The 10,980-nt window shown below is 41.2% G+C and overlaps 2 protein-coding genes across 4 annotated transcripts in view; one reads left to right on the top strand and one right to left on the bottom strand.

The window, feature by feature from the left end:
- Window positions 1–172: 172 nt before the first annotated feature.
- Ndufaf7 (NADH:ubiquinone oxidoreductase complex assembly factor 7) lies at window positions 173–10,112 on the bottom strand. 3 transcript variants are annotated; one of them, XM_031357506.1, is made up of 10 exons: window positions 10,036–10,112; window positions 9,582–9,751; window positions 8,363–8,443; window positions 7,445–7,555; window positions 5,555–5,768; window positions 4,552–4,610; window positions 3,904–4,014; window positions 2,694–2,837; window positions 1,600–1,773; window positions 173–1,187 (listed from the first exon to the last, which is right to left on the bottom strand). In XM_031357506.1, the coding sequence occupies exons 1-10, from the start codon at window positions 10,070–10,072 to the stop codon at window positions 972–974; spliced, it is 1,317 nt and encodes a 438-aa protein (XP_031213366.1). In that variant the 5' UTR covers window positions 10,073–10,112; the 3' UTR covers window positions 173–971. The 3 variants fall into 3 exon arrangements, with proteins under 3 accessions (XP_031213366.1, XP_031213367.1, XP_031213368.1); XM_031357507.1 differs by lacking the exon at window positions 10,036–10,112 and adding an exon at window positions 9,935–10,026; XM_031357508.1 differs by lacking the exon at window positions 2,694–2,837.
- A 46-nt stretch (window positions 10,113–10,158) lies between these two features.
- Cebpz (CCAAT enhancer binding protein zeta) overlaps window positions 10,159–10,980 on the top strand; it is an 18,473-nt gene continuing 17,651 nt past the window's right edge. The window contains exon 1 of the mRNA XM_031356087.1: window positions 10,159–10,362. Within this exon, the coding sequence (XP_031211947.1) occupies window positions 10,207–10,362 (156 nt within the window). The 5' untranslated portion in view covers window positions 10,159–10,206. The remainder of the gene's footprint in view (window positions 10,363–10,980) is intronic.

The following is a 10,980-nucleotide window of genomic DNA, read 5'->3' on the forward strand; positions in this document are numbered from 1 at the left end:
TAAGCAGAAGCAGGAACAGATAAATCAATGACATACCGCTCCACCGATGGCTTTACAATGCAGCTAAACCATAGGCTGAGACGTGGCTAATACCATCCCACCTAAGCTCCTCATAAGACTGTGCTGCTGATAATCACTTCCCAAGAATGCCCATACACAGTATTAGGAGAAAAGTTCGACAGACAATTTAATACAGAACTAAAATTGTATAGTTATCTGAAAATAGAACAGAATGAGCTCAGCTTAGGAAATTGCTCCTCCTGGATAGTTAACATTACTCTTATTTAAGTAAAAGTTAGATTTGCTGCAGGTTTTTTAACTATGACTTTTATTCATTACTTCTTTAGTATTTTTGTTATCACTCTTTGCTTTCATCCACCAAAGCGTGTATAATCCTTCTGAATGCTGTTTTCAGAGTGGAGAACTGCTGACTCCTTCCCAGTCACTCTTCCTTCATCTGTGCACACCACAGAACAGAAAACTAGGCCTATACTGACGTATTCACTTAATTATTTCCCTTAGCAAAAACAGGATCTTAACTCTAGAGACTCACATCTGACTTCTTCCATTTATTAAATCTAAGAGAGCATTCTATCAGAATACACTGCTTTTTGCCCTTTAAAAATATCCAGACCTGTTGACTTGAATCCCTGGAAATGGCCATTTACCTTATTTCCAGTTTCTAAAAACCAATCAGTGCTCATATGTGTTTTTAAAAATTAGGTAGAAATACAGTAACTTGATAAGGAAACAATTTCACAATAAACTACTTTACTGGGTTGAAAACAATTATACCAAGGGTTAGTTATAACCTTTAACATTCTACCATTTTGATTGTATTTATATAAGCAGGCTATTTTTACTGACTGAAAAGAGATATTAGTTTGAATACTTATGTTCAATATGCAAAGTGAGTTTCTTTTATTTTGATTTTTAAGGTCTACTGAGGAATAAAAGTCCAAGCTGAAATATCACTGCCAAATAAGTTCATTAAACCCAGCTACAGAGGACGAGGGGGTTTTTGACTGGCGGGCATTCCTTTCTTGACTTCCCCCATGAAGTCTCTGATGAGGTAGCAAGGCAAAGAAGTTAAATCTTTCTCCCATCTTCTGAGGATTCATTAACATATCATAGCCCCGAAGTAGCTGCTGCTTCATGGATGGCTCACCCGCTTTATCCAAAAGAACCTGAAGTGGGCAAAGGCTGTTAAGGAACATCACCAGAAGAAGGAATTCCCCAGTGTAGCACTAATGATGTAAATGGCCCAGCACAGCAATTCCTTAGATGGGATCACAGTGTCTTCCAGCTGTAGAATGCTGTGATCCAAATGTACATATCTGTATCTTTAGCAGATATCCCAGAGGTGATCTGCTCTGAAACAACACATACCTGTCCTTGGAGGAGTTGGGAATTCATACCCGTGAACATGGCTTTCTTGGGAGTCTCAGCCCCATAGAAACCTGGCAAGCTGTGTGCACCCCAGCTCTTACTTGTGCAGAAATTACATCTGAAGCCTGCTCGCTACAATAGCATTAACAGCAGTATAGCTCAATTTAAATAATTTTTGAAATTAAGATACTTAGTGAGATAAACCATTACCTTCAGTCGGACATCAATGCCCATGTTTTTTAAAAATGTTCGCTGTTCCACTGGACCCAGACAGGCTACTTTTTCTTGTGCCATTCTGCGCAGGTAACTGAAGTCCACGTCAGCTGTCAGGTCTGCTGTTCCAGGAGCAATCAAGACATCATGAAGCTGGTGTCCATAAAACCCCTTGAGGATAAAGAATATCCCAAGTCTGTGGTTTAAACTCTACTCAGTAACATACTTTCTTCAAACAAAGTAATACATGGAAAACCCAGTAGAATGCATGAAGATGAAGTGCCTAACGATGTTGCCTTTAATATAAAGCTATTTACCATTCCCATTAATGCTGTGGGCAAGTTCTGGTTATCAGAGCCTAGGTAGTTGAGTTTACAAAGCCTGAGAGTGTGGTGTGCTCCATCCAGAGCTGCTCTACTGTAATCCTAGAGGGAAGGCTAGATAACAAGCTCCCAGGTTAAGAATTCCTTTTGGTTTGGTTGGTTTTCATTTTTCGAGACAGTTTCTCTGTGTGTCCCTGGCTATCCTGGAACTCACTCTGTAGACCAGGCTGACCTTGAACTCAGAAATCCACCTGCCTTTGCCTCCCAAGTGCTGAGATTAAAGGCGTGCGCCACCACCACCCAACAAGAATTCCTAGCAGTAATAAAGTTAGAAAGAACCTAATTATCTAGAAAATGAGTAATAGCCTCTGGCTAGATATATTTCAATTAAAGACTATTCAACATAGTCATATTTAAAGAACATTTCAAAAGAATGTTTAGGAAAGGGGAAAGAAAATATCTGGAAAGAAAAATATGTTAAGATAGTTTGCAGTAGCTAGGTTAAACATGCAAAGTAGCTTTTTTTTTTTTTAAATGAAGGCAGAGTCAAAACAATGTGAAGAGAATCTTTCCCAAATTTTATATTACTCCAATGCTTCCTAGGCTCTGTGCTAAGAATGACTGTAAGATCTGAAATTATGGGTAGTTAGAACAGCATAATTAACATTAATTTTAAAAATGAATGCAACAAAATTATACACCATAAAAGCTAAGACTGGAGGTCAATGAACTTCAGATCTAACAAAGCATACCCTGTGTGACACATACTCTGAAGGTGTCTGTCTTTGTTCCATTGTGACCGTAATCCGCAATCAGGGCAGCACCTCCAGTTGATGCAATGCGCTGGGACAGTTCCTGGATGATAACCCCAGCATCGGGACATACTTCCACATGCTCCCTTCTTTCATCACGCTGGTGAGGGAAGACTTAGACTCACTACATCACTCAGAAGAGCTGCTTCCTTAGGGTCTTACACATTTCTACAGTGAACATTTCTTAGTTATAATGAATTCAACTTGAATATGGTCTGACCAGTGTTTCGGATGATACCCTTTTTAGTATACAGAACTTGGTTCTTTCAAGGTGGACATTAAATTTGAAGACATGAAGAACATGAAGGTATGTTTTCAAAACCTGTTTTTAAAACTGAAGATTTTAGGGAATCCTTAATTAAGATCTAGAAAGTAAAATGTTTCTCTGGGATGGAGAAGAGGAAATAAATGGAAAGCTCAGATATTCCTGAGACGCAGGCGAGTGCTATTTGGGGACCTTTACACATAGCCCTGCAGCTAAAGGGATGGCTCTGCAGTTACGCAGTTACGAGCATGGACTCTCCTCCAGAGAACTTTGGTCCCATTCCCAGAACCCTTGTGGCAGTTCACAACCATCTGTAATCCCAGTGTCAGGGGAACCATCACCCTCACACAAACATGCAGGTGAAAAGCCAATAATGTTAAAAACTAATCTTTCTCTCTTTTTTAAGTTAAGTGCAGTCCCAAGATAGAAAGCTCTGGGGACCATTCCTTAAAAGCAAGAGAAAACAGCAGTTAATCTGTTCACAGTGTGGGGTCAAAGGTAGGTCTGGGTTCGAGTATAACCCAACAGCTGTCAGTGATGACAGTAGTGAAAACACACAGAGCACAACATGCTGCTCAGTATCGCGGTGGTTACAACAGCACACTGCCTTCACACGGGGAACGTCCCCAGTTAAGAAAATGATGGCATCATTCATCATCAGGGAACAGAGGACGGCACTTAGCTGAGTAAATGCTTACAAGCCCCATCTTCCTACAAAGCAAGATGACACGAGAGACAACGTAGCCCATAGGGCTTCTGGATTGCCACTGTGACTGCTACCACAGAGTACCTCACGTGCTATGCTCCAGCCTCTCACTGGAAGGACTAAACTGGCAACTAGGAAAACAAACTGGACTCTTCTGCAGCAACATAAGCTTAGAAGAAAAACTCAAATTCATACTTGAATGAAGGCTTCTGCGGGGGTCGCGCAAGGCGCCAAGACGAACCTCAGTTTATCAGAAGCTTGTGGGTCGACATCAACTAACACTTCTCTCCATCCGTGTGGTGTTTTCTAAACAAAATACATCAAAATAAGTATTTGCAAGCACTTAAAACATGATGTCCTAATGAAGGAATAACAAATAGAGCTATAGGAGAAGCAAGCAGGACAGGGCTGCACAGAAGCCCTGAAAGTCAAAGCCAAATGACTATGCTACAAGACAAATGTTGAAAGACTATGTTATGTGACAAATGACTATGTTACAAGAGATTTACTCTTAGCCTTAGAAATTGCCGTGGATACAGCCAATCACTAAACCCAAATTCTCACAGAATGGATATAGGAAATTCTAGTCTTGTAATTTAAGCACTTGTCAATAAGTCCCCATGACATAGTCATTCCCATTGTAGGCTCTCTCATGTCCTCACCCAAAACTAAGAATTCACAGCAACATTGCCAGGAGAATAAGATCCTGGTTGATACTTGCTTCTCAATCATAGTCATGAAAATCCCACATAATACTGACTTGAGCAAGCAGTGGGTAAGCACCTTCACTAGCACGGCGTTAAGGCCTATGGTCAGCCATAAACAGGACCTTCCCAACCATACCTGAAATTTATGCACAGGAAGAACATCAAAAAACTCGTGTGCGAGATAAAAGCTGTATCCTGTTTAAAAGTACAAGAAAAAAATAGTTATTTGGCATTTCAGAACAACTCTATTGAATAGTAACCATAAAAAACAAAGTGCCTGATTCTTCAGCCCCGAAACCTGGGATGCTTCTGTACCACCATCTAGGCCACCATCTAGGCCAGTGCTTCTCAACCTTCCTAACGCGGGGACCCTTTAATACAGATTCTTATGTTGTGGTGATCCCCCCAACCATAAAATTATTTCATTGCTACTATGTAATAACTTTAATTTTGATACTGTTAAAATTATAAATATCAGATGTGTAGAATATGAGATATGCAACCTCTATAAAAGGGTTGTTATCTCGGCCCACAGGCTAAGAACTATGGGAAGCTCACTGTAAACAGCATATAAACAAACAGTTCCGCTTCATTCTGCACACAATGGCCTGAGAACTGAAATGCCCCATGAGCAGCTAAGTCCTCTGCTCATCACTAAGGCCAAAACCAATGAGAATCAAATCATCTGTGAAGGAATGTGAACTTTAGGTCAGAAATGGCTTTTGGCGACCTGCTGAGGATCTTGTCTCCACACTCTCAAAGACTCCTAGACTGGTAAACCACCACACTGTGCTTGCGTTTGGGCAACTAAAGGTTTTTTTAAGAGATTAATGACTAAACTCATCTACAATCACATTCTTCAGCTGCTTCCTGGCATTTCACCATCAGTACTATCCTAGATAAGGGAAATAACTACAGAGGAGATTTACATTTTGGGTTTATATGAAATATACCGCTCCTTTATGGTAAGTGATCGTCTGTTATTATGTTCTTTGCTAGAAAAAGGAGAATCAGCTATTCTCTGCAGGAAAGGGACTTGGAAGTGGTAACTACGAAACTGTAGTAAAAAGCTGGTCAGCTATCACAGCTGTGGAGAGTTCTGACCAATGTTCTGCCTTTTAATCAATGTGAAGTTATACCTTTAGGAACATCCTTCAGGTCTCGGTACCAGGAGATTGGAATCCCAGACTTTGTGATACCTTTCATGTACACCAGGGATTCAGCATCTCTCTCCAAAGGAACCTTCTCCTCAGTCAGGGTCAGTGCTTGAATCTCACTTAATCTTTGGCTCACCTCTACAAGGTGTATTGAAATGTCACAGGCTTTTAGCACAGACCCAAGCTGACTGAACACCTACAACAAAAAAGAAAAGTCTGTGTCTTAGTTACTGTTCTGTTGCTGTGAAGAGACGCCATGGCCAAGACAACTTATAAAAGAAAGCATTCAACTAGAGCTTGATTAGTTTCAGAAGGTGAGTCAATGGCCATTATGGTGGGGAGTAGGCAGCAGGCAGGCAGACAAGATGCTGGCTCAATGACTGAGAGCTTACATCTTATCCATAAACTAAAGGCAGAGAGTGGGACTGGCCCTGTTGTAGGCTTTGGAAACCATTAAGCCCGTCCCCAGTGATATATCTCCTCTAACAAGGCCACTTCCTAATCTTTTCCAAAACAATTCTACCAACGGGAGACCAAGCATTCCGATGTATGAGCCTATAGGGGCCAAACCATCACAATAGCAAACGCAATGTGTCAGGTAAAGGGTTTCTCACAACAAAGATTTACCCCTGACCCAGGTCATTCTCCAGCAACATCTAAGAACCACATCTATTAGAGTTAATAAGAACCATCTATATAAAAAATAAACAACAATATGGTTTCTGAGAAACAATTTACTATTAAAAATAAAAAGACTAAACATCCACACAATGTTTCAGATCAAGTACTCTAAAAGTCCAAGAAAATAAAATACAGAGTTGATTTAATAAAACCTGGGTGCCTATTAAAGAAGCCTCTCAGCCGGGCAGTGGTGGCGCATACCTTTAATCCCAGCACTTGGAAGGCAGAGGCAGAGGCAGGCGGATTTCTGAGTTTGAGGCCAGCCTTATCTACAGAGTGAGTTCCAGGACAGCCAGGGCTACACAGAGAAACCCTGTCTCAGAAAAAAATAAAATAAAGTAGCTATTCTATTTGGGAGGCTCTTTGCTTTGTAGCCCTTTGGAGGACTGGGATTAAAGGTATGCACTGCCACACCTAGCTAAGAAAATACTATTTAAAAACCTCATTAAAATGTTTCATATTCAAATGGCTGTCAATTTTAAAAATATATAAAATACAGCCTTGGAAACTTTGTGAGTGTGATTTTTTTCTTTTTAAAATACAATCAGGATTCTTATTTGTCATTAAAAAAACTCTTAAATTCCTACTTTCAAAAAAATCATTTACCAAAAAATTAAATCTATAATGATTCTATTTTTGCATTAAATTGCCAAAAAACGTACAAGTTACCTTCAAAAATATTGATGAGTTTCAAAACAGCAAAAGCATAAAATTTAGTAAATATTACTACATATCCCTTTAAAATATTTTTACAGAATTCTAGACAAAAGGTTGGGAAAGAACAATAAAAGAAAATCCCCCACTAGGGCTCAGAGATGCTCAGTTTGTAAAGAACCTGCTGTGCAAGCCTGAGGACCTGAGTTTATCCCTATCCATGTCAAAAACAAGAGAACTGGTGGCATACACCTTTAATCCCAATCCTGGGAAAGCAGAGGCAGGAGAATAGCTGGAGTTTTCTAGCGAGTCAGCACATTTCCAGTTCAATGAGAGATCCTATCTCAAAGAGTAAGATAAAAATCAATAGCAGAAGTCACCCAATGTCAGCATCTGGCCTCCACATCACTCTGACATTAGATTCTAGTTGACAAGTACAAGAATTAGAAAGTATAACTGAAAACCCAGATTAATAAAATTTGAAAACTAGTTCAAAAACAGAAAGAGGAATTTAAGAGATGTTCTTTTATTACTTACCCTCAAAATATCTGCTGTGAGGGTACCCCGACCTGGACCAAGTTCCACCAGCTGGAAGGCTGTACTTTTCCCAGAGGCTATCCATTCACTAACGAACCATACTCCTAGTAGCTATAACAAGAAAAAACATTAAAGCATTATACCATAAAACTCAATGTAAATACATACTTTATACCAAAAAAGAAGACATTTATAAATAATTCAATATAAGTTACTGGACATACATAGATACATACACATGCACACACACACACACACACACACACACACATATCCGAATGCACTGGAACTTCACTGGGATTGTCAGGACATATACTGCATAGGAAGCTTACTGTCAGGGTGAAGGGTACTAAGCCCCATGGCACAAATTAGCAATCACTTATACAAAGGTACTAGAGTTTGGGAACAAAGGACACAGAATAATTATGCCACTCCTTCTTACTCGTGATTTCCACTATTGCACAACCCTTAAATATAATTTACTTTCTCAAGCCTAAATTCCACTTCTGTTTATGTACTATTTCCTGGTTTTTAAGTCATCAAAGGCACTTTTAGGGAAGTAAATGAACCGCAACTCTGTTTCTGACAGGGAGACCCCACTGTAATCTGGTTAAGTCATAGCTGGCAGTGAGCTCTTCCCCACCCCACCCCCCTCTTTTTTCAATCACATTGTTCATGGTTTTCTTCTTCTCAAACCTTTTCTATCTTCCTTTGTCCTTCACATGTCTCCACTTTTTTTTTTCTATAGTGAAATCTGAGTTTTTCAAGTGTTCTCTCCACCATTCCCTCTAAGTTTTAAATATTTGATAAATCACACACACACACCCCATAAAACACTATTACAGCTGAGCATAGCTTCGCCTGCTCCCAAGTACCTATAACATTCATTTCTTTTATGGTCTACATGTTGGGTCTCACCTCCCCGAAGATTTGACTTATTTCGGGTGAAGTGATAAAGTCTCCTTTTTCTCCTAGCATATCATGATGCACATAATATCCCTGAGTACAAGAGAAGAGATGGAAAAGATTAATTTTCAAATAAAGCTTTCAAAAGTGCTCCTCCAAAACTTTACGTAATACCTACAGTAAAGTAACTGTTTACCAAGAAAGTTCTCTCTTCTGAAATAACCAAGATAAGGACAGGGTCTTTACCTACATTTTACATGGTAGTAGTCACTTTGTACAACTCACGGAACGGCAAGTACTCGAGTAGAAGGGCTGCAGACCTGATCATCTCTCTGCTCCTTGCCCTCTCCCACTCCCAATCAACACAGTAATATTCTCACCATCTTGCAGCCTCCCCTCCCCAGTTAGTCCTGCCTGTTGCCGATTCTCTGTTCCTCGATTTTTCTTGACCATCGTGCAACTTAAATAAATGTGGTTTGTGTGAAAATCCATCCATGTGTGCTTGAGAGACAGAGAGAAAGCCATCCAACTATATACCAGTGACTTATGCAATGTTCATGTGATTAATGTATCTCAATAAAAAGATAGATTTAAAATAATAGCCCTGCTTGTCTAGACTTCTATACCAATGCAAAGTCTCACTTTCTTCCATTTTAATTCTCCTGGCATCCGTACCTGTACATTCTATTCTAAGAGCATCTTCACTGACTTCTCTCTCCGAAGACTTCCAACCCAAAACTAAATCCAGTGTTTTGTTTTGTTTTGTTTTGTTTTAATATGACAACGATTATGTTTCTTACAAGGTTTAATTATCTGGAGAGAAGACTGTCCTATCTTCATATCCCAAGTTTTACCATAATGCTTAACCTTCAAGAAAGACTCAAAGCTTTCTTTTAGCCAGGCAGGTGGAGATCACCTAGAATCCCAGCACTCAGGAGGGTAAACAAGGAGATGCTGCAAGTTCAAGGTCAACCTCATACAGATAGCATTTCCCTGCCATAAGGGAAATGCACAACCCAGTTAGAAAATCATCATTCCTTTAACTCAGGAAATTCAAACTACATTCTGTCACCTAAATACCGCACAAATTTGTCGTGACCTCTTTTTTGGCACTGCCCTTTAACGCAAATGACAGATTAAACTACATTCCAAGGACTTCGGAGATGGCTCTGGAGACCTTTGGGCTCCTCCGTGTACACACACTTCGTGGTTCACGCTCCCCTATGTTTACCTTGGCTGGGTTAGTCAAAACCTCCTTCATGTACTCGGCCACAGTGATGGGACCTGTAGACTTTATTTTATACATAAGATGCCGCAGCATTGGTGTCACCCGGTTGCTTTCTGCCGGCTCATTCCCGGAGCCGGAGCTGAAGCATTTCCCTCTCCAAATACAGGGAATGCCTGAAAAACACGATTAAGGCCCCAGCATTAGAAATCTCCATTTCATTTACACACGCAGCAAGCAGCCTAGAGCTTGCAGGGACGCCTGGTTCATCACTAACTTCGCCCCAACTTCAGAAGCAGATGGAGACATGCACTCCCACGATGACAAGCCCCTCCACACAGCCAAGCCTCTCTGCCCACCGGCTTCCAACTCCAGCTCCAGCCCCAGGAAGCAACCGAGGAACCAAGGAGCGGCACCACGCCGTTTCTATGGAAACACGATTCTGCTAAGGGACTCTCACCCGCGCGGGCCACGCAGCGTCTCACTACAGCATTCATTCCTACCACCTCGGGGCCAGGCTCCGCCCCGGAGGCGGAGTTGAAGGGTATTTCCGGACTTGCTCCCTCAGCAGGAAGTGCGTCACGAGAAAGCGGAAGTAAGCTACGGGCTGCACTCGCGTGTCCAGCCTGCAATGTCGGCGGACCAGGAACCTTTAGAGTTCCTTGGCAAACAGCCCTGGCTTTCCAAAAAGGGGACAGAAGATCCAGACGAGGAAGACGAGGAGGATAGCGATGCTGCCAAGAATGGCTTCTCTCTGGAGGAGGTGTTACGCCTCGGAGGCACAAAGGTAAGGGCCGCAGGCTCTGGGGAAGGGGATGCACACGGGTGCCGGGAGTGTGGGACTTGCAGCCCAACCTCCGACTTGTTCTGAGCGCCCCACACTTTTATTTTTACCGCCCTTCAGTGGAAAAACACAGTTCGGCTTGCATGTTTTCTCCTGTGTTTATGCTTCGTTAAAACGTAAGCGATCTAATTCAAACCACGTGGACAAATGCTTTGAACAGTACTGTATATATAATCTAAATCTGCTAGGTTAAAAGGTTAATGCTTATAGGTTGGATTGAAGTCGCTAAAAGAACCTCCTAGTTTACATTAGTCTTTTATGAAAGTGCGTTTTCCTCCCTACACTACCTCATAAAGTACTTTTTATTATTGGAAGGAGTACTGTATGTTTGTTGGTACATTCGTGTGGAAGTCAGAGGACAACTTTGGAATCGATTCTCTCCTTTATGTGAGTTCCAAGGACTGAAGTCACCAGGCTTGCTTGGCATGGGCTTGACCCACTGAGCCATCCCCCTGCCCATGCATATAAACCTTTAACGTTGCTCACCTAATGCATTACAAGTGCATTATCATTGCGATTTTCATTGGATTTTGTGACTGTCAGCTTGAGTATCTTTTCACA

Source organism: Mastomys coucha, unplaced genomic scaffold, assembly GCF_008632895.1.
Source record: "Mastomys coucha isolate ucsf_1 unplaced genomic scaffold, UCSF_Mcou_1 pScaffold6, whole genome shotgun sequence".
Taxonomy (NCBI): Eukaryota; Metazoa; Chordata; class Mammalia; order Rodentia; family Muridae; genus Mastomys; species Mastomys coucha.